At 41.7% G+C, this 22703-nt stretch overlaps 2 protein-coding genes and 1 long non-coding RNA gene across 4 annotated transcripts in view; all 3 read left to right on the top strand.

Annotated features, from left to right (window-relative positions):
• The window catches only part of LOC144092869 (uncharacterized), a 99622-nt gene extending 95230 nt beyond the window's left edge, over nt 1-4392 (top strand). The window contains exon 7 of the long non-coding RNA XR_013306164.1: nt 4274-4392. This is a non-coding gene — a long non-coding RNA (uncharacterized LOC144092869). The remainder of the gene's footprint in view (nt 1-4273) is intronic.
• Nucleotides 4393-6023: 1631 nt separating this feature from the next.
• Nucleotides 6024-12315, top strand: LOC144092583 (bone morphogenetic protein 4). The gene is made up of 6 exons (XM_077625518.1): nt 6024-6119; nt 8815-10091; nt 11186-11319; nt 11447-11563; nt 11646-11835; nt 11895-12315. The coding sequence occupies exons 2-6, from the start codon at nt 9869-9871 to the stop codon at nt 12308-12310; spliced, it is 1080 nt and encodes a 359-aa protein (XP_077481644.1). The 5' UTR covers nt 6024-6119; nt 8815-9868; the 3' UTR covers nt 12311-12315.
• A 6164-nt stretch (nt 12316-18479) lies between these two features.
• On the top strand, nt 18480-22694 carry LOC144092582 (uncharacterized). 2 transcript variants are annotated; one of them, XM_077625515.1, is made up of 4 exons: nt 18480-19008; nt 19082-19123; nt 19197-19256; nt 22194-22694. In XM_077625515.1, exons 1-4 carry the CDS (start codon nt 18916-18918, stop codon nt 22263-22265), a joined length of 267 nt encoding a protein of 88 aa, XP_077481641.1. In that variant the 5' UTR covers nt 18480-18915; the 3' UTR covers nt 22266-22694. The 2 variants fall into 2 exon arrangements, with proteins under 2 accessions (XP_077481641.1, XP_077481640.1); XM_077625514.1 differs by lacking the exon at nt 22194-22694 and having other exon boundaries at nt 19197-19826.
• Nucleotides 22695-22703: the final 9 nt, after the last annotated feature.

Genomic DNA, 22703 nt, shown 5'->3' with positions numbered 1-22703 from the left:
GAATTTTGTCTGAAATATGTGAGGAAACACACAAAAATTATAAGGAAATTATTTATTAATGTTTTAAAATAACTAAAGCATGTGAAAATGTGCGCTGCGCCGCTGAAATATCTCCCTCCGTGTCCGTTATAGATGTAATACCCGTGTTTGCCCGCCAGGTGGTGGCAAGAGCCCGTTATACCAGGCCCGAAAGCCGTACACTTTGTAGTACATTTTAGACTTTCACGTGTGCCCTGTGTGTGTGTGCACGTGAAAATATTGCATTTGTTTTAATCGCTTAATATGGGGAATTCAAAATAAAATAACGGGTAAGGAAATTAATTTACTTTTGGGGGGATTTTGTAACTTGGATCTTTTTCGTATCTTGAGTCACTCATTTGCACCAAAAATTTTGTAACTTGAAACTTTTGTACCTAGAGTATTTGTAAGTAGAGGTATGACTGTAATTTAGTCTTTGCATCCCTTTTAAGTGGCCTTCTAAGAAAAAAGTTTGCACATTTGATCAACATCTTGTAAGAAAAGTGCAATTATGGGCGGGGGAGCGGAATTTTTTCCAAGCTAGTTACGAGGGAGGATTGCAGGCCATCATTGCAACTTTCAGTTAAACTGTTTAATTGCTCTCGTTGAAGAAAGAACTAAATTGGGACATAATTGCAAAATCTTTTTACTCACCAAATGAAATCAATGACATCACCCGAGCGCGAAAAACGTTGTTCGCCACCACCAGGTTTTCCGTTTAAAAAGCAGTGTCCGTTGAGCTGGGTAATTTTGAAGCCTTTTGGCCGGAGGAAGGACCGTCGCCCCCATCAGGCTACTTTTTGTGTTTTGCTCAATCGCTAGCAGCTGCTTGGACGGAGTATCCCACCAGTGTAGTCATTTACTGTCAATACCCGGAATCATGAAGACACAGGGGGCAGTAGTGCGTCACGTTTGCCTTCCAGTCCAGAGCAAGGGGTGTCCAAACTTTTCTCTTACCGCTTTTAAACAAGTCAAAAGATGCGAGGGCCAACTTGAAATCCTTCCACTTTGCTTTTGTCAAGAGAAGATCAGGACCAGGTGAAAAAGGCGTGGCTTTAAAATATTCATGGTTTTAATAGGGAGTACAAATGTGTTAGGAAAATTCTTAAGAAAAATCATCACAAGTGGTATTTCTGAGATTCTGTATGAATCAAAAGCAGCATTATGAAGGTCAATATCATAAGGAAGTTAATATGAGGACATATTTTTCTTGAATTTCATTCATAGACGTCAAAATCAATTTAGTTTAGTGTTTTATCTGTTTATCTTTTCTCTATTTTGAAATAAATGACCGTATCGGCATTCGCTTGCGTCATGACGTCATGCAACGGTGCCATTTTGTCGTGACCTCATCGTGTCACGTCGCCGTCAACTTGCAGTTTTTTTTGCATGTTGTCTTTTTATGTGCATATAAGCCATACCCTTGATTCAGTCATTTTTTGTCCGACAAAAGCGGCTTATACGCGAGTAAATACGGCATTTAAAAGCTTAAGATCAATAAATGTGTTTTCCGCCCATCTCGGCATTTGCAAGCGTTATTCTAATCATATTCAGGATGACGTCGTTCCGTTCCCACCAGTAGAACTCCAGACTTGGAACGGCACGCGGAACCGCAGCCAAGTCTTTAAAGATGGACTTCCTCTAAAAGCCGGCTAATCTAGTCTCGTCCGCCAATACGCCAGGTTGGCGACGCAAATGTGGACGCTTCACCCAACGTCTTTATCGTTTCTTAGCTGACCTCGGCAGTCAGAAGGTCGACGTCGCCGCTCGATAACTTCTGCGCTACAACTCCTGCTAATGGTGGGTATGAGAAACGGAGAAATGATGGATGTGGTGCTCACGGCTGATACGGTTCACTTGAGGATAAATCAGACATTAATGAGTACTTTGCTTAAAGTGGAAAGACTTAAAAGAAGTGGGCTGGGCCAGAAGCCAGAATCTTTTCTATCAAAGGTCCTGCAAGCAAATGCCGATCTTGCTTCATGTTTACATGCCGCGTTCTCAATCTGTCCATCAAGACTGTTAAGCAACGATTTTAAGGGGTGGCGAACCCGCGGCTCTCGACCCGAATACGGCTCCCGGCCAAAATGAATGCGGCTCTTATTTTGTATATACTGTGGCTCTTTGACTTCTCTTATTTTTACACTCCAGTTTATCAGGGTCCATTAAAGACTACTAATAAATTATATTTAAGAAAATAATTGGATTTTTTTAATGCTGTTTCTGACTCTCACAGTTGCAAATTTTGGCTCTTTGTGTCTAACGGGTCCGCCACCCCTGATTTAAGATGTTTGGAGGAAAAGTTGTATTGGAAACGAATGGACAGATGTCTTTGAACGTAGCAACAGGGGTGCCGAAGAGGAGCTCTGATGAAGCACGTGGATGGGTTAACATGGCTTGTTGTGGGCGGGTTTTTGAAACCAAAATGGAACATGTGGCAGCGTCATCACAAAATGCATTTTTTTTTCTCAGTTTTCTGGTTTGTTTGGGTTTGGGATGCTCTGATTGGCCTCCAGGTAGCTCCACTTGTGTTCTAGTGTGAGAAGAGGGCAAAGTTTACATCATACGTGATGCTCTACTGCCCCCCATCAGGACAGATTGAAGCCTGCATAATGAAAAGTTTGTCAAATTGACCGTATTGTTTGAATATTTTCACAAAGGAATGGCATATTTTCATCCTTAGTTTTATTGCTGTTATAATTTATGGGTACGCCCACAATAAGCCATGTTAACACATTCTTATTTATTGCTTGTTTATTTGGGCACTTCAATAAAAGCATTCAATTTAATTAAATATATATTATATGTTTATATATATAATATCATCTTATAATTATGACTGTATAGATTATTAAAATGTCAAAAGAAAAGAATTTAGAGTGATTAAAACATAGGGAAACCCTGATTTCAGGCCCAAGTAACACTCAAAAGTTATTTTAATTCTATTTAACTCATTACAGGAGAAATTAATGGCATTGTTTTCCAAATATTTCTTTATAAATACTCATATTAGTCCCACTGACCACTCGGCGTCCAATCCTTTTTGATGTAGAAGCCCAAATGAACCAACGCTAGGGCCAAAACGATTGGACGTTGACATCTCTCACCCTTTCAAGCCCCCCCCCTGTTCGTCAAACCAGTCCGTTCGATTCCCGTTTATGTTGCCATGGCGACACTGGCAATGCCATCATTCCCCACGAACGAACTTAAGAACGAACGGCGTGGACCGACCGCACTTTAGAGGACGTCCTGGGGGGGCTTGAATTGAAAACCCATTGGCTCCAATTCCACCCGCACAAATGAAACAATGCGCCCTGTAATTTGTTACATCTGCTACTTGTTGGCCCCTAAAAACTTCTCTCTCGTTCGTTCGCTTTCGCGGCCGGTGCGCATCGGTGAAGCAAATCCAAAGCAGAAAGCGCCGACCGACCTTGACTCTCTGACAGATTGGACGTTTTAAAAGGTGTTGCGTTGCGTTGGACATTTGACAAAAGCGCCACAAAGTCTTTGCCGCAAAGGAAGTCGTCATCGTGGCCCATTAAAAGAAGGCTTAGCTAAACATGACACGCATTCTAAGCATGGTGGAATATGTTTCTATAAATATGACCTTTTTTGTAAGCCTTGTACCAAAAATTAGGCTAAATAAATGATAAAATATTCACTAATGCGCATTTAAGTGAGCGTCCTAACTTGTGTTTCTACGACAAAGGCCTGAGAATAATATTTTTCCATTTCTTTCTTATAGTTGAGGTATTTGAAGTCGACATGTATTTGTTGTTCAATTTTAAAGAGTTCTTAAAATAGCCAATTTGCTAACAGCTGGTCCCCATTCACATCGCAGACCTTAACGTTAACAAGTCACATGACACCAGGAAGGGAAAATGTCTAATTGAGCCCATTTTGGACTTTTAGCGTCAAGGTGCACTCACTTTTGGGACCAGCTGTTTAGATATTAAGCCTGGATTTTATTGTATTTTTTGGGGAGAGTCATTTTTAAGATTATGTTTAGACTCACTGTGATCTGATTAATTTGTTATTGCTATGAGTTAGGCCACTATTAGTATCTTATATTCATTTTTGCTAAGTAAATAGATCCAAATATCGCAAAATATATATTTTCTCGCATATAAGCCGTATTTGTGTGTACCTCATGCTATTATTGCACCCAGAAACTTGGTGAAAGCTAGACCGCTACGGACACACTTCCTGGTTGTACTGCTCACATGACTTCTTTTTTAAATTTGTCCACGTGTAGGCAATCGGAAATTTGGAATGCGGGAGGAAACCGGATTACCCGGAGAAATACCACACAAAAGAATCTGGCAACTCCACACAGGTGGACCGACCTGCTTTCGAACCCACGACCCCAGAACGGTGAGTCCGACACGCTAACCACTCAGCCGGCCAAAAACAATTCTAGCGGAAAATGTTAATATCATGCTAAAACAAAGACGGCCTTTGAAAACCGAAGCTCAATTCTTGGCGGGCACGTTTGGGATGCAGAATATCCCAATTATTAAAATTCAATCAAATCAATCGTCGTCTCCATTGGGTGAAATTATCATTAATCAGCAAAGAATATTGCAGTTGGAAAAGCCATCATTTGGGCGCACGCGTCATTCGCTTAGCAACACAACTCATTTGTAATTATCCTTGAGTTAGTCGAGTCCAACTATGTAAACACGCCTTTAAAATTGAACGGAGTTCTCACACACACGCACATACGGCGTCGAGCCCACCGCGCAGGTGGGCAACAGAACATAACAAAGCCTAATGACGAAGAGGTGAGCGTCATATGTCAATTAGTTCTGCGAAATATCGGATCATAACGAGCAGAGAGTCGAAAGGGAAACGAGTGTGTTTCGCCGATTATGAATATCACCAAAACCGCAACAACTTGCCAGATGAAGTAGCGTCTGGCAGGTTTAATAACGCTAAAAGTGAGGTTCTCGTGCGGGGGGGAAACGCCATGTCGATTCGGGGGGGCTCGAAATGGTCCGTGAGCGCATATAATTTAGCTGCCTCTGGGGCTTGAACCAAAACTAATACTCTTTAATGGCTGGCCAAAATAAAGCTTGAGCGACATGAAATTTAAACACGTGTATGTGGAATAAGCCACCTCAGCAGTGAATTGGTATTAGGAGTCTTTAATTGGAATTTTTCTAGTTGTTTTCCGTGATTTAATAAGCGGTCATGTTAAATAAATGTGTTTTTTTTTTAATGATTTGATGCACGTTACTCTGATGTAAGCATTTCAGGGACTGTGGATTGTATTCATAGGTTAGCATTAGCTTAGCTCGTTCGCTCAGGTTAGAGATGGGCTGTGGTAGTTAGTAAAAGAGGGGAGTTGATAGTGATGATTTTTTATTTCATTATTTTTCTTTCAAAATGGATCCTTCCATGAATTCATTCACTTACTTTTAAATTATTTCAATTCTTTTATTTCCTATTGCAAAATATGTGTAAGCAAAAACAAGACTGGAATTGGATGTCAAATCAGGGCCCAAAAAATAACATCCATTGGGCCGCAAAATAACATCCATGGGGCCATGATTGGCCCCCGGGCCACAGGTTTGGAACCAGTTTCCTCTGGGAATATAATAAAAAAAACATTTTTTTAAAAGTATTTTATCACACTTGAGAAAAAATAATCATTATTTTATAACACACTTGAGAAAAAATAATCATTATTTTGTAACACATTTGAGAAAAAAAATCATTATTTTATAACACATGCTAACTTGTCTCTTTAGATACTAAATACTCAACTGTCTGACAACTTTAGCTATAAATCTAATTTTTTATTTTTTTTTTAAATGTAATATTCAAACAATACCAACATTTTACATATTTCTCAACTCCCCCCAAAAATTGAATGTGAACCGTTTAGTAGTCAGGGGGCAAAAGGAGAGTGGGGCACCCATTTTTAATGTCACATTGAAAGTCTTGTCATGTGGTTCCACTTTGACTGTGATTGTATTCCTCTTCATTATTCATTCAGAGATTGCGGCGGCGAAGGCAAAGTCGGCGACGGCGAAGGCAACGGCGGCCAGCACTTGAGCTCAAATGCCTTCCATGTGTGTCTAATTGCCGCAGTACAGGTATTTAACACAAGGTGAAGTCATTAACACATGCACACACTTGTCAAATACGAAGCCAGGTGGCCCTGGGCTGATAGATTGGACAACCAAAATCAATGTGACAATCGCCTTCAGCAATTTCCCCCACAAAAAAAACACATCACAAATTTTTAAAGTTGTGGAAATAAGCGTATCCATACAGAAAACCGCTAAATTAAATCATACTTTGACTGAGCCGGGGATCGATTGGGATTCATTGTCTCGTGACTGACCGGCGACCAGTCGAGGGTTCAAAAAATACTCAAAAAATGATTTCTTTCAAATCTGCTCGATGCACGATCTACCTGTTAATAAATGCTTCATTAAAACGTCATACAAGAACATTTTTTTTCCATACTGTACATGAGAAGACTGACTAGGCATACCCAACTCAACATTGCTCCCTGGTGTTCAATTGTGAGTTATATAGGCATCCTGATCACTCATTTTCCTCATTTTTACCCTCTCACCACAACATAAACTTGAATTATTTATTTTAATCAAGACTATTATTTTTAGGAGTGCATGCTTTTCTATAGAGTCACATACAAATAATGCAAATATAAAATATTGCATGCAAACAATACCAAAATATTACATTTAGGTCACGTCAATCAACCGTATATTAATTTTTTGACTCAAATTTCTTACCTTTATTAGATATGGAGTTGAGTATTATTTTTAGTAGTTTGAGAAATAATTAAGAAGATTAAAAGGGAATAAAATAAGTAAACAAAAAATCGCAATTTGCATTTTTTTTACTGTAATTTCATTTGTTTTAGTCAGCTGGTTTATTTATATCTGTTTATACACTTTTAGTTAGTTGTCGGTTTTTCTATGCAAATGTCTTGATGGAGGGGCCTTCAAATAATCCACTAGGGGGCCCGTTGATCCTCATTGCCCCCGGGCCCCGTTCACATTTGTTCCGCCACTGTTATTATGTATATATACAGTCGGAGGTTGACGTCATGGGGCTTCTGTCCTCACGTATCTGCGATCAGCACATGGTTATTGTAAACATTCGGGGACGTCCTGGGCTCCTCCTGCCTCGAAAGGACCACCATTTCTGAGTCTCAACACTGGTGGGCCGCCCAGAAAAAACTGCGCTCAGCAACTCAACATTGCAATATTAGGCAAACATGCAATCCGACCCATTATGGTTTTTATTCTTAGGCTACAAATTTTGTTTGACTTTGACGGTTGTCGACGTAAGGTTTGTGTCTCATTGGAAAATTGGGCCCCTCATGTCAATTTTTGGGGATTTTTTTTTAAATGTGATAGACATCCACTTCAATTTGACTAGATATTTATTTTTTATATTATATTTTATACATTTATATATATATATGTATATATATTTTTTTAATTATTATTTTAATTTATATATATATATATATTATGTGATAGACGTTCAATCCAATTTGACTAGATATTTAATTTTTATATTTTATATATTCATATATATATATTTTTTAATTTTTATTTATATATATATATATATATTTTTTTTTTAAATGTAATAGACGTCCAATCCAATTTGACTAGATATTTATTTTTTTATATTCTATTTTATATATTTATATATGTATATATATATGTATATGTGTATATATGTATATATGCGTGTGTGTGTATATATATATATATATATATATATATATATATATATTTATTTATTTATTACCTATTTATTTAGGTCTAAAATGTCTTTTGTTGTGTCTGTATTCTCAGCCTCTTGCTACTGTGACAATGAAGCCCTATTCAAAACTCGATTCCAAAAAAATCAATTTATTGTTTTATTTTTAGAACTTTAACTATCTTATCTTATTATGAGTAATGGGCCTCCCATATAAGGGCATCGTAATCCCCCTGGCCTGTAATCAAATGAACAATGGGAGGGGGGGGGGCAGCAACCTGATGTTCTTGACCATTTTATTCCACGTGATTGAATGCTGATCATCTTGGGGGGTGATGACCGTCATGATCAGTCACTGTCCAAACAAGAGCAGCAGTGGGGGCTTCGTTCAGGACAAACTGGCCAATGCATTCATGCATGTTCGGGGGGGCGCACGTGCACTCTAACAATACGTTTCATTTGCGTCATGGCCATCGCGCTCCGTTTGCTTTCTTGCAACTGGCTTCACACTGATAACAAACAGATGCCCTTAAAAAAAGACGTGATGATGGAGAAACTTTACTTTGATTAAACCCTCCTTACCCCCTAAAAAATACAAATGCTCCTCCAGTCATGTTATAAAGACATTTCTCTTTTTTTATGGGACATAAATAAAAGTGCAGCTACCAAACACCTTTTATAAGAAGTAAAACTACCAAAAGACACTCCAAAATGTGGAATTTTGGCCCATTTGTGTCAAATAGAAGCACATCAAAACAAATATTTTGTATAGTTGCGACCAACAATGAATAGGAAGCAGCCAATCATAACAAATTAAAATATTCCACAATGTTATTGGGTGCCAGAAGTTTGTTTTTATTCAAATTAATCTCTTGTCTACAACATTCCTACACTTGAATAAATGCCTGTGAAAAGTCTGCAAAATTAACTGGAAAAAGCTGATAAAAAGATTTAAAAAATAATAACGGTCTTGATTTATGTGCATTGATATTTGGTTTTATTTTGGTGAGTTCCTTTGTTACACTGTGTTCCTTTTTTCAGGCTTGTTTTCATCACCTGAATGCAGCACCTGCTTGTCATTAGTGTCTCTTGAATTGTTTGTTATCAAGCTTCAACGTCATCTAAAAGGTAAGTTTTGCCTTTTTTATATTTTTATATCATGCTTATTCACTAAAATCTACTATTTTGAAGTCATATTTATGTAACTATCAAAGATAAAAGTAAGCTTTCCTGCTATTCAACCATCAAAACTCCATTTTTACAATTGTTTGCTTGGAAAACATTTCATTGCCAAATGCATGCTCATTGAAATCTACTCTATTTTACTCATATTTTTATAACTATAAAAAAATAAGATGGCTTTCCTGCCTAACTCAGTCATCAAAACACTATTTTACAGTATTTTATCAGTCTTAAAAATCCCACAGTACTATTTTATTGCAAATTTCAATGTCTATTGTCTGTATTACACTTTTTTTCTCCATGCACAATATAATACTGCAAATATCCATTAAATGTTGAATTTTTACAACTCCATTTCTTACAAGATACATTGTAGTTGTTAAATTTGATTATAATGTTTGAATGGATTTGTTATTTTGATGATAATCCTAATTTTAATGAGTTTTACTACAGTGAAACCTGTTCTGCAATGAATATATACACAATTTTGTCATTTTTTCCATGGTATTTTACCACTTAAAACCCATTAATTACACCATATATTACCCTATAAAAAAGCCCATAATTAATAACTAACAGAAACTCAATAAGATAATTTTCCACAGCCATTTTTTACAAGCATAGATGTTAATTATCATAAAACACTCTTTTCTCCCCAACTAATTTGACTACGCAGCATATTAGCTGTATTTTGCTAATACATTTAAACCTTTTATTCACATTTTAAAATCTCCCCGCCTCATTTCAAGCCATTTTTTGCGCTTCTTTTGTCTTTGCGGGGTATTTGACCCCCACCTCGCGTCCTCAATCAAGTTCCAATCATCCGCTCACGTTAGCTGAATAGTGTCAGCGATTGGTCTTCTTATCACTCGGAGCCCCGCGGGTGTTTAGCTCAGTCCCCCCCTTGGCTAGAATGTCCAAGGGAAGTGTGCGCATCTGGCTGGCGCTCGCCATCCAGCTGCGATGCGTCGCGGTGGTCCCGGACGCCTCGTCCAATTGGAAGGAGTCGACGGTGGGCCCCCACAAGAGGGCCCCTCAGTTCATGTTGGATCTTTTTAACGCCGTGTCGGACGAGAGCAGTAAAAGTCAGAAGGAGATTTTGGAAGGAAATGTCGTGAGGAGCTTCCAAGATAAAGGTTTGTCTTTTGTCTTTTCACTTTTTGATTGAATTTTTTTCTTACAAATGCATAATTGCACGCGTCAGATATGTTTTCGCTCATGACGATAAGGATTTTAATTTACTTAGTTCCTTATTCCTATGTCGATACATATTGGAGTATTTTTCTGATGTTTAAGCACCACTTTTTTCAAAGTCAGGTTTACTGCTTTTCTTTTACCATAATTTGGGTAAAGAAATGTAAATCTGTCTTTTCACTTTTTGACAAAAAATTGTTCTTACAAATGCGTAATTGCACGCGTATGATATGTTTTCGCTCATGACGATAAGGATTTTAATTTACTTAGTTCCTTATTCCTATGTCAATACATATTGGAGTATTTTTCTGATGATTAAGCGCCATTTTTTAAAAAGTACGCAAGTTTACTCTTTTTTTTACCATAATTCCAGTAAAGAAATTCAAATCTGTATTTCAGTAATGCTAATAATATTTGTGCATATTGATTTGATGTGATTTTGGTCATTTGTAGAGTTATAGATGGGAACATGTTTTTACTGAAGTACATTTATGTAGTTATGTCGTTCCCAAATAACAACATAGCAAGGTGTTTTTTTTCTTATCAATACAATTATACTTTGAATAGCAGTAAAAAGTCTTTTTTTACCATTTAAATGGTAAATGGATTTTACTTGCATGGTGTCTTTCCACCTTCACGGCACTCAAAAGTGCTTTTGACATACTAGGGAATCGAACCCGAAACCCCTGATTTAGGGAACAACTACTCAGCCTAGGCTAATTTAATATAGTACAGTAATCCCTCGAATATCGCGGCTTCACTCCATCGCATTTTTTTCTGGGGGAATTTTTTGGGGGGTAATTAATTTTTTTAAGTTCATAAAAATGTGAAAATCCACGCTGAAACTCTTAAGCAGAAGCCACGCCCCTGCCCTCCACTTAAAAAATATATATATATTATTATTATAATTTTTTTTTTTGTAATTTTGGTGACCCTACTTCACAGTTTTTCGTTTATCGCCACCTTCATGAAATCGATGCTAATTGCTATTGTAATTTATCCACGAGCCATAATAATAATCTGACTAAAATTTCAGGTCATTTTGGAGAAAGATTTCACTTTTTCAACCTGTCCTCCTTTGGACGAGAAGAACGGATCGTTAAAGCGGAATTCCGCTGGTTTCGAAGGAAACAGAAAAAAATCCTGCTAAAGTCCTATCATTTCTATAAGGTACCCATCATTTTCTATTCTATTATCTTATTGCCCACCGACATATGTTGTCGTTTCTAGCCTGATACTGTATATTACTTTAACTACAATTGGATTTTCTCAAAAAAAAGTGTTGCCTTCTGTCCAGGTGGATTTGTACGAAGTTTTAGATAGTCAAGTCAAGCCTTGGCGAGGAAACCTCATCACCTCCAGACTGGTTCCTCTTTACACCCAAGGCTGGGAAGTCTTCAATGTCACGCAAACGGTCAGTAAATCCGTCAATCCATCCGCCACGGCCGCCGAACACCTTGCGGAAAGTTCCGAACCAAAAAAGTCAATGCGTTCAGGTCTCCAAGTGGCTCCGGAATAGCCGGGACAACAACGGCATCCTGGTGGTGACCACGTTGCGATCCGGGACTTGGTTCGAGTCGGCGTTGGCGTCGTCCAAGACAAACGGCGACCCTGCAGACGCCAACGCCTACTTGGTTCTATTCTCTGATGACGGCAGGATGGGCGCATCGAACCAGTCCTACTTTGGTAAGTTTTCGTTGTCAATCCTGACGCATTTTGGAGGTTTAAGTGATTCCTGCGTTCAGGACCACCTCAATCTTCAACGACCGCTTTAGAATTCCACGACCAGCCCGCCCGAAGGCGCCGCGGCGCCCCGGGGCTCTCGCCCCGAGGCCACGCCCGGTCCTGCCAGCGGGTCCCACTTTTCGTGGACTTCGAGGAGATCGGTTGGTCCGGCTGGATCATCTCGCCTCGGGGCTACAACGCCTACCACTGCAAAGGTTCCTGCCCCTTCCCGTTGGGGGGCAACCTCCGGGCCACCAACCACGCCACGGTGCGCTCCATCATGCACGCCCTCAAGCTATCCGCGGAGCAAGTGGAGACACCATGCTGCGTTCCCGATCGACTCCAGCCCATCAGTTTGTTGTATTTTGACGATGAAGAGAACGTGGTGTTGAAGCAGTACGACGACATGGTGGCGCTAAGCTGCGGCTGTCATTAATGCTTCGCAGTTGACGACGGATGACGGTAATATTTGGGGAAAAACAACACGCCGTTTCTGGAGACAACCTTATCTAGGTAAGATCTAGAACACTTGAGAAAATCCTGTTGTTTAGCAAAATTACATCAAATGAATCCAACCATGCTGTATTTAATTAAGGTAAGGTACAACTTCACTTAATCAACCAACAATTAGAAACATTCATACTTTTGGACAATTCTTCTAACATATAGAATATGTTTTTGATTATCGCATTATTTCCAGATCTAGTCTGTAACCGTTGTTTGCCCTAACCAAGATGGCCGCCCTCAAAAATAAGCCATTCCTCATCCATTTCCAAAATGCTACCACATTTTGTGTTTATTTTAAATGAAACATAGTTTAATCCAAGAATGAAAAACATTTCAAACACTCCTGCCATTAAAGCCCGTCATTTCACAAGTAGGGGAATCACTGCCATACTTAATAACACCGCATTCATAACAAATATTGCACATTTTCATTCAAACTTTTATCTTTTTACAAATCAATGTATCCCCTCCTTTAGAAAAAAAATACTTTTATAAATCCATCATCTCACATTCTACTGGACTTGACCTTGTTGTCACGTTTTCAGTATAACTTCAAGTCATAAGGCACAAAAAGCAAATCAACTGCGAACAAATATTCCAATAAGAATGAAGACATAAAAAGCACGATGGAATAGTGGTTAGCACATGCTTTGGCGTTTTGGGGGTTGAAATCAAGGCCGCATTCCAAAAGTTTAAAGCATGCAGTTTGACTTTGATTTATTTAATAAGGGACATATTAATGAACATATTTATATGCATGTTAATTAACATATATATGTCAATATGTAAGATTGTAGCCAAAGGCTAATTTCCATCTTTAGGTTTAAGATAAACGATGACACATACAAGATACATGTACACATACGTAGCACAGTTTTAAACAGCTTTGTGATGGCAATTTTGTTCGCCAGACTTTAAGATGATTGGCTAAGAGGTTCAGAGACGGGAGTTCACGTATGCTAATTGGTATTGAGTTCCAGCTATGAAGGTGCTTTGGCTAATTTAGGACTCTTTTTGAAGGGAACTACACAGTCACCTCTAGAGCCAGCCCTTGTTGATGTGTTGGAATTTTTTGGTACAAAATCTTGCCGTGGAGGAGGAGCTTTGTGTTGGAAGTTTTTGTAGACTAAGGTGGCATCTGCACATTTAACAGTATTGTCTATTTCAATTGACTCTAAACTTTCCAAAGGATTGACTTATTTTTTTTAGCTGTCCAATGAGGATGAACGCAATAGAAAATGAATGCATGGAAAGAATCATCGGCCTGGTTTTCGAAGTGGTGCAAAGTAAGTCAAATTGCATTTTGCAGCTTTTGTACTCGTGCATACGATTGAAAGACAGTTATATAGAGTAGGCTTGAAGTTCATTTTTTGAAAAAAATAGTTCCAGTAGTCAACAGGACTGCCAGAATGATGTTGATCATGTAAAACACAATGTGCAAAATCCCAGTTTTATCAGCCGGGACAGTCCACTTCCTCGGTGCCCAGGAACTCGGCCAACGTGTGTTCGTGCTGCCCGCAGACCGGCTCCAAATATGGATGCCCTTCCTTGCCCTGAATCTGGCGTGATGCATCCAAGCCCCGCAGTTCATCCTGCTCTGCGAGAGCTACTCGAACGCTAGCGTTCTGGCCCATGGGCGACAACGGCACTGGGACAAAGCCGTGGTAAACCACCAACGGCGCTGGCAACACTTCCATCGCCGAAGCTTGAAGAACGGCGCCCTCCGGGGGCCGCACCGGCAGCTGCACGTAGCTTCCCGTCTCGGGATCGAAGAAAGTTTTTGTCTTGACCTGGACGGGCATGTCCACGAAGTAATACTGACCCGAATCGGGATCCTGAAGGAGCTTCCGCTGGGTCACGGGGAAGGACTGCGTCACCACGGGGTGTTCCGCGCCGGACTGCCGGGAAAGTCGGCCGGTGTTGTTGCTGGACTGACGGGAAAAGCTCGGCCGCTGCGGGATGTGCGTGTCGATGCTTTGACTCCTTCGTAGCGGTTTCTCCCGGTTCGCCTTTTCTCTGGCCCGGCCTCGCTGCTGGAACTCGTCAATCATGGATTTCTCGATGCGAAGGGTTCTGGGGTCGAGTCTCTCGTCGACGCTAGTGCCGGTGCTGCACCTGCGCCCCGCTCTGTTGCCTAAGAATCTGTCGATGCTTTGCGAGCGAGTGTCGGACGCTAGCTTATATACGGGAACGTTGCTGATTAGCCGTTGTTCGCCGCTGTCCCGTCTTTGTTCGGGTTTATCTCGAGGTCCTCTGCCGCTACTTCGACCTCGTTCTGTCCCAGATTTATCCAGGACTTGGTTACGTTCGACGGAATCGTCTCTTGGTCTTCTTGTCTTGTGGCTTATTTCCAGATTTTTCCCACGCGGCTCCTGTTCCTTGACGACGACTCGGTTGTTCCCGTTCTCAACGCGTTTCCGATCTGTCGACTCAGGTTTGTCACTCTTGGCTCCGTTCGATTTGGATTTCTGGGCCTCTTCCTTCTTGTTTCGTCGGTTCGTCAGTTTCATGGCTTTGAGAACCGCCCGCTCGGATTTGGGTAAGATGACTGGGGGTTTGGTGTTCCCAGACTGACTGTCGTTCCAGCTGCAAGTGGAACCGGAGCGTTCGCTAGGGTTCTTCGATACGTACGGCACTGCCAGCGTCTTTGCCAAAGTCTCCACCCCTTTGGCCGTGGGGCTCGCCAAAGAAAAACTCTCATTCTCCTTCGGTTCTCCTTCGTAGGCCTTTTTGGAGGACTTCCCTTTTTGTGAGATGTTTGAGAAAATCTCTTTAGGCTTGAAGAATTCGCCTAAACCTGGGCCAGATGTCTCATTCGCCGAAGTGGTTTCTGGATTTTCGTTTGATACATTTGAACTCTCCTCTTCTTTCTCTAAGTTCATTCGTCCACGAGGCGTCCAGGGTTGTATGTTCTTCTTCAACTTGTGACTGAAAGTATTGTCTTTGATTTTAAATAAGGCCGGGATATCCAAAGTAGGGGCAAACGTATTTGACGGTGACATTGCTGTTTGGATATCTTCCACTTGGGATGGACTAGGACAATCCGCGATACTTGATCTGCTGTCCTTGAAGCTGTCTTTTTCTTCTTCGGACTTGACTCGTTGTTTGGCAATTTCCGACTCCCCTGGCGGACGAGCAAATAAGTAATATTCCGTTCCTGGCTTTTCAACATCCCTTTTCTTGGGTCCGGTAACGCTCTCTCCTCCGTTGAGTTGTCCATCCTTATCAAGGTTCTCCAGAGAGTGATACACATTTGAATCCAGATTTCTTTGTGGTGGACTTTCCAACGAGAAGTAAGAGGATTTGGAGGACATACTGGTGAGATCATCAACACCATTGACAAGCAGTTCTGGCGATTTAAAAGTTCTCGGGAGGACCTCTACGTCCATATCGTTCTTGTGTTTGACCAGGTTTTCACGGTCTGCCAGGACAGTTGCAATCTCTGCTTTTAAAGAGGTCTCAATGTTGCTGTTTGTGAATTCTTTATTAGCAGGCTTGAATGTCTCCATATCGGATTTTATGTCCGATAATAAAGAATAGCGTTTCCCGCTGTCGCTTTCCTTGGAAAACATATTCGGCTCACGAGTGACCGAGTTGCTTTTGGCGACGGACGATGCACCTTTTGCGCTTGTTGAATCATGGACTATGTTCACCTCCCCCCGTTCTTCATTTGTATCACTTCTTTGCAAGCGTTCCTTATCGTCTCCATTGCTCTCAGTTCTTCGGTCGCCTCCTTTTCTACTCCGAGGAGGAACAGGAGGTGCATGGAACGGTTTGTCCTCGCAAAGCTCTCTCTCAGACCCGTTTTCAGACCACTGCTTTAAATTCTGATCCTTCTCAGACCCGTAAGTGGAATTGTCAACCAGACTTTGTTCGTCATGCTCCAAGTCCAACGTGGCGGGCGAAGCCGAGTCATTGTCGACTTTGCTCGCAGCTGCCTTTCGGCCATCTGGTCTCTGGGTCTCACCTTGTCTGGGTTCGGTCTGGGAAAGGATGTGTCTCATGTGTTTATGGTCTATTAAATCCTCCAACCGCTCTCTCAGATCTTTCTGTTTTTCTGTCGCTTCATTTTCATCGTTGGTTTTTACAACTGATTCTTTCAACGTGCGTTTGCTTTCGGGTACCTTTGGTCTACAACTTTCCTCCGGGACATTTCCCGCATTTTCTCTAGTCAACTGCCTACTCCAGATGATCTCCTCCAGCGCCAATTTGGCCTTGTCGTAATTATCGTTCACCAGCGCTTTATTTATCATAACATTGCCTCCAGTTTTCCGAGGAAGATCATGCTTACTAAGCTGCTTCTCTTTTTTGGCAAATATCTCCCTCTTGGCCAAAGTGTTCCCTCTCATGGACATCATTCCCCTCTTAATGTTCCTCAACTCCCTGGAGATCAAATCGTTCTTGGCTCTGGCCTCCTTGTCGATATCGGGAATAGCCGTTTTGTTCTCCCGATCAAAAAGGCGGGCCCTCTCCAGCTCTTTTAAGGCATGCAAGTCATGAATGATGTGTTCGCTCTTTTTCCCAGCATCCTTTTCACTTCTCAAGTACACCTGCTCATCACACGCGTCATCTCCGAGTTCCTGCTCGGTTCCGCAATACCTCTGGCATTTGATATAATTGTTGAGCTTGTCGGAGAATTCGTGCTTTAACTTGTTTTCGCTCTCCGGGGTGATTTCCCCCAAATCGGTGACTTGTGTTTTCGTTTTTTCCAGGGCAAGTTCAATATTGGGTTTGGTGAAGTTTTTCTTTGGAACGGGTGGGGGCTCTTTCTTTACAACGGCCATATTTTTGGAGTTTTGCCCGTGGAGATCATTTTCCAACGGTATTTTGTCTTTGCGACTCTCAAATGTAGAGTTGTCGTTCTTTAGTTCTTCTACGTCCGACACGGGTTGATTGTTGGACTGATTTGTACGTAACGCTTGAGTTTTTGTTGCATTAATTGCATCCTTGGCAGCCCTGATGACATCAAATGTGGCGGTAGCTTGGCCGTTGCTCTCATTTACTGGTCCGCGATTTGCTGTCAAGGATTTCACGGGCATTTTTGCCTTGTTTAAAATATTTCGTGGCTCTTGCCACACTGGTTCTTTTAATGAATGGGCTTCCTGATCATGTTCCGGGGCTCCAAATCCAGGTGAATGACCATGATTGAAGTCCGGTGACAGCCCCGGTGCTACTTTTCTCGGAATCACAAGTGAAAGTTCATCTGTGGATACGGGGGGGCTAGCTTTCTTGTACAAGCTAAGTGAAGGATAATTTTGGGTTTTAGCCGTCTGGTTTTTGTTCCTTTTAGAGGGCGGGATTATGCTGTTAGCTTTCTCGTCACGTGGATTCCCGTAACAGACCGTCTCTTTTTTGTTGTGTAGCAGATTGGATAGCAAATAATCATCGGATTGTGATCTGGTAGCTGCGGGGTCTGTAACAACAGTAGCGGCGGGGTCGGCGGTTTCTACGGCTGGACTGGGTACTCTTTGACTTTGTTTTAAAGTAGCAGGCGTGCTTAAGCCAGATGTGTCAACCTCCGAGTTATTTTGTTCTTTAGCAGTCTCTGACAATCGAGACGGTGCGTCACGCCCAGTTGTCTCTAAGGTTTTGAATTTAGGTGGACTGTAGCGACTTTTGACCCTTTTCCTATTGTCCTTAAGGTTGAAGAGGACGCTGGACGCTAGTGACTTGTAGCCATCCCTTTTGGCGTAAGGTTCAGGGGTCAGTTTTGCCTCCGAGTGAGGTCTGTGGTGATCTGACACGGAAGGCGAAAGGACAGCTGAGAGGATTTCCGATGTGTCTGTCGGTTGTCTGGAGGGAATGACTGGAGTCATCAGCTGACAGATGCTGAATGGAGTGGAGGACAAAGGGCTGACCTCCTCCACCGCTTTCACGTCGAGGGATTTGGTGAGCGCCGGGACCGCCGGAACATTTTTGTCTGCTTTCGAGCTCTTGTCCTGAGGCTCGTGTTTAAGTGGAAGTGCATTTTTTGCGCTTATATTCGCCTGCCTCCAGGGGACAGCACCAGCCTCGGTTCCATCCACACAGCACCGTTTCGGAGGCTGCGCAAGGGAGGGTTTTGGCAGGACTTTGGGCGGCGAAGTGGGAATGACAGGTTTAGGGGCAACGGGCGGAGGAAGTGGGACAGGAGGAGGTGGGGGCTCATCTTCTTTCGCTAGCTCTTCTGGATGTAGAGAGGCTTTTATACGAGCCTCTGTTAACTCCTTGTAAAACGGCAGCTCGCACCATTTCGGTACAAGTTCTGAGGAAAGAATAGACGGGTTCTCGTGACGGAAGCAGAACTGATTTATACCCGCCCAGGTCTGGAAAGGACTGAATTCGCTGTGGAGGAAAAAGTTTTTGACGTTGAGCTTCTTTAGTTTGACGGCCGATTTGCCGTGTTTCATCTTGGAGGACTTTCCAGAAGACGGCGGACCTTTTCCAGCCCCGCTCGAGGAATCGAACCCAGACCGATGCGAAGGAAGTTTGGGACCTCGTCCACCTGCGAGGTTGCTGTTGTAATCTGGAGAGAATTCCGACAGTTCTTTTCGAATGCTGCGGAGCGCGGATTTATCCCAGGATTCCCCGTTGGAGTCGGCCGCGCCGCCGTTTCGGATTAGCATCCCTTCGCAGTTCTCGCCGGTGGTGCGTAGCGCTTTGAGAAACGACGACATGTTGGCAATGTTCTTCTCCTTTTCGTTTTTCTTTTGCCTCCTAGACTCCCTTTGATGGACTTTTTGAAACGGGTCCGCCGCCAACGGTTTGTGGCAATTGAACGGGGAGTATCCGTACTGGAAGTCGTCGTTGTAAACGGCCTCGTCGCCCACGCACAGACTCCGGAAGGCCCGATCGGTGAGGGTGCTGACCTCGCGGTCCGTCTCGTCCATGAGCAGGTCAGTGAAGCCGTTGGGGAAGCGGTGGTGGAGCATGTTGCCCACCCGGTGGCCCGGGTGACGCTTTTCCACGCAGCCCATCACGTCGAGGCCTTTTTTCCTGTGTTGCGCCATCCTCCTAAGCACGAATAGATCCCATCATGCTAAGGTAGACGTCAGGCAGCTTGTAATCCTCCTGAGACAAACCGCAAAAGAAGACGAGCTTTAATAGTAGCAAAAAAATTCTGGGCACCAAATTAACAATCATGCACAATTTGCCCTGGAATATCTGATAATATTAATGTATCCTATTTATCCAAGTGAAAACATGTCAATTGCTGTTGTCAGTGTCAGAAAATGATCAATTTCAATGCAAGAGATAATATAATCAATATGATCAACTCTAAAACTGTCCTAGAAAATGACAATGGGATAATTTGGTTACTCTGTCATATTTTAGCTGACAAATATGCACCGTGTAATTATATTTAATCCGCTTTATTGTGCATCAGGCATACTGTTGGTAGTCATGAGACCAAGCCGTTGTGATGTGACATGTATAAAAGTGGTCATATTTTGATTTTCTAGTCAAAAAAATTGTCCTTCCAGCAAGAAGACGTATAGCACAGGAAGTAAAGCATTGTATTTAACGTTGCTTCCCTTCCAACGCAGCTGCTCTACTGTATCTTACTTTAGCTATCTGGGTGAGCTCTTAGAATAGCTCACCAACCTATTTCTGTGTCCTGACCCACCAGAGCGGTCGGTCACTCATTTCACTTTCCGACTGGCCGCGTAATGATTTCCGTGATATTCATCGGGATGCGTAAAACGTCGTTATTGAAGTATACTGCAAACATTTGACTATTCAGTCCTGGCGGTTAAATTACGTTAATAATAATATTGCGAGTAGCGATGAAGCCATTTACAAATTGCTTCAAAATTTGGTCTCGTTGGAATGAATTTGCAAACAAAAGAATAGTTAACCGTTCCCTACTTTCCTTCAAAATAAACTCTTCGCACAAAATTTCATGTTGATCGGTGAAACTGGTTCAATTTCATCCAAAATTCAAGTGTAATAGTGACATTTTTTAGTCATGTTCTTGTCCCTACAGATGGAAAACTAATTGGACTTTTGTTTTTACCATTTTAGGTCAGTACATGAAAGCCATCATAACAATTAAACAAAGTTTCCACTGATAAACTGCTATTAGTCACATAATTAATCCCTAACTCAAAAATTTCTTGGCTTCGCGAAGCTCTTTGCAGCCAAAAAGTGCCGCTCATAACCTGAGACCGTATTCGGCCCCGGTGCTTTCCCAGCGTGTCTTTGAGTATTTATACCCAAGGAATCAAATACAGACTCTTTAATTGCACTGTATACATGTATGCACTTGAAGTAGTACACTTAGTCGTCATCTTTTTAGCTTGACCAGACTGCACACTTTACTTTATTTACAGCAATTTGCAGTATCGTAAGGCTAAGGTCAAAGAGTCAAAGACCCGGCTTTCAAAACACACGCCATTGAACCCTCACCTCGCTGATGTGTTTTTTTTTTCATGTTGCATCCAAGGCTTCCGTCCGGAAAGTAGAAGGACAAATCCTCAATGCAAAAAAATCCAGTTGACTCGGAGAGCGAAATCTCAACCAGCCGACGAGGCCAGTCGGGCCTTCTGTTTTAACATTGAAATGCACTCGGCGTGGCCCGGCTCCCGATAGCGAGCTGAGAATCTACCAAAATAGACGCTCGGGTCAGCGTGGCCAAAGGGAGCAGGGGCTCTTGGACGCGTCCAGCTCGTTCCTGTCCAAATAACCGAGGGGTGTCGAGTAGCAGGGCCTAAGAGAGACCCTGACTGAGCGAGATGAAATGGACACGGTCATTGGTTATTTTTGAAAGCAAGCAGCGGGGTCTGGTCCACCAGTTGCCACGTGGGCTTCCTCGGTATTGTTAGTCAACTTTTAAATACATTGCAAAGAGTACTTATACACAGGTTTGAGTCCACCTTCTCTCAAAGGCTCTTTCGGATCATTAAAAGTGGAAGTATGTCAAAATTCTACCACAAAATGTATCAGTGCAACAGTCGATATATTTATCAGTTATTGCGATTGCTTGCTTGGTACTGTTAGTCAACTTTTAAATAAATAGCGCAGAGTTCTTAAACAGTAATCCCTCGATTATTGCGACTTCACTTATCGCATATTCACGACTTTGCGATTTTTTTTCCTGCTGTTAATTATTATTTATTTATTTTATTTTTTAACTTCAGTGCTGAGCGCTACCACTAAGTACGAGTTTCAACGTGGATATTCACATTTTTATGAACTTTTTTTTTAAAGTTCATAAAAATGTGGAAGCCACTCTTGCTACTAGGACTCAGCAGTGAAATTATTATTATTATTTTAATATGGGTGACCCTACTTTGCGATTTTTCAATTATCGCGACCATGTTTGGTCTACATTAACCACAATATTCGAGGGATTATTCTAAACAAGTTTGAGTCCTCATAAACCTTCACAGCATCTGTCTCAAAAGCTTTTTAGGATAATTAAAAGTGTAAGTATGTCAAAAATTGTAGCACAATATGTATCAGTGCAACAATGGATACCAGCCATAAATGTATCAGTTATCATAATTTGTTCATTTTTGGCTACAGTAAGATTGCAAGTGTTGTTTTTTTCCTCTTCAGGGACAGACACAGGTTTGTAAAAAAAATGCAGTCGAAATGAGAGGACACAAAGCTAATTGTAAATTCTGGTTGTGACATCACAACCAGAACTGGTGATCATTTCTAGCTTTCTAGGGCTACGCTAGCTAGTATATGTTGACAGAATGTGGCCACTAGAAAATGGCCCGCCCCTCATGTTCATTACAAACAACACTGAAGTTTAGCTAATGTGTGTTGACGTAGGCTCTTTACATAGCCGTGTTGTAACTGCGATGTTGTTGTCTGGTTTTAAGGCACGCAGCTGTTGTTGCTGTGAGATTGGGCTAAGCGTGGGGGAGGAGCTATTTCCCCAACTTTCACCGTGAGTCACGCACCAATCGGTGAGGTCACGTCGGTCGGGGCCATTACGTGATGAATGTGGCATGTTTGTTGCTGACGACAGGATCGATGACGCTTATCGTCATAAATTGTCATAAACCCATATTTTTTTCCATTTAGCTTTGCGGTTGTCCGTCCGATAGCGAGCAAACTTGTTCGAACGAGCGCAAGAAAGTAAAAACGTGAATGCTGAGGTGCTTCATGACCCAACAAAGGTCAAAGGTCACGAGTATCCACATAGCTTTGCTCCATTTAAAGAAATTCTATACATAAATCTGTCTATTTTTGTCATATTCTATTTCATGAGGTCAACAAAACCTTCCTCACAACGCTCCATATGACCTAAAAAATGGACAATAATGCAGAAGACAAAAATTCAAATCATTTGCGTCAATATTTTTAATCAAATCTGAATTTTACCATTC

The sequence above is a fragment of the Stigmatopora argus genome, chromosome 18 (genome assembly GCF_051989625.1).
Source record: "Stigmatopora argus isolate UIUO_Sarg chromosome 18, RoL_Sarg_1.0, whole genome shotgun sequence".
Taxonomy (NCBI): domain Eukaryota; kingdom Metazoa; phylum Chordata; class Actinopteri; order Syngnathiformes; family Syngnathidae; genus Stigmatopora; species Stigmatopora argus.
Note: the sequence above shows the minus strand (reverse complement) of the source record. Positions and strands in the feature narration are given on the sequence as shown.

What these genes read in the sequence shown, in the direction of transcription:
- LOC144092583 (XM_077625518.1), top strand. Translation starts at nt 9,869, where the DNA reads ATGTCCAAGGGAAGTGTGCGCATCTGGCTGGCGCTCGCCATCCAGCTG. An exon ending in GAGGAGCTTCCAAGATAAAG is followed by an intron (nt 10,092 to 11,185) that starts GTTTGTCTTTTG and finishes CTAAAATTTCAG; the next exon opens with GTCATTTTGGAGAAAGATTT. An exon ending in TCTTCAATGTCACGCAAACG is followed by an intron (nt 11,564 to 11,645) that starts GTCAGTAAATCC and finishes CAATGCGTTCAG; the next exon opens with GTCTCCAAGTGGCTCCGGAA.
- LOC144092582 (XM_077625514.1), top strand. Translation starts at nt 18,916, where the DNA reads ATGCTGCGGAGCGCGGATTTATCCCAGGATTCCCCGTTGGAGTCGGCC. An exon ending in CTTCGCAGTTCTCGCCGGTG is followed by an intron (nt 19,009 to 19,081) that starts GTGCGTAGCGCT and finishes TTTGCCTCCTAG; the next exon opens with ACTCCCTTTGATGGACTTTT. An exon ending in AAACGGGTCCGCCGCCAACG is followed by an intron (nt 19,124 to 19,196) that starts GTTTGTGGCAAT and finishes GCCCACGCACAG; the next exon opens with ACTCCGGAAGGCCCGATCGG.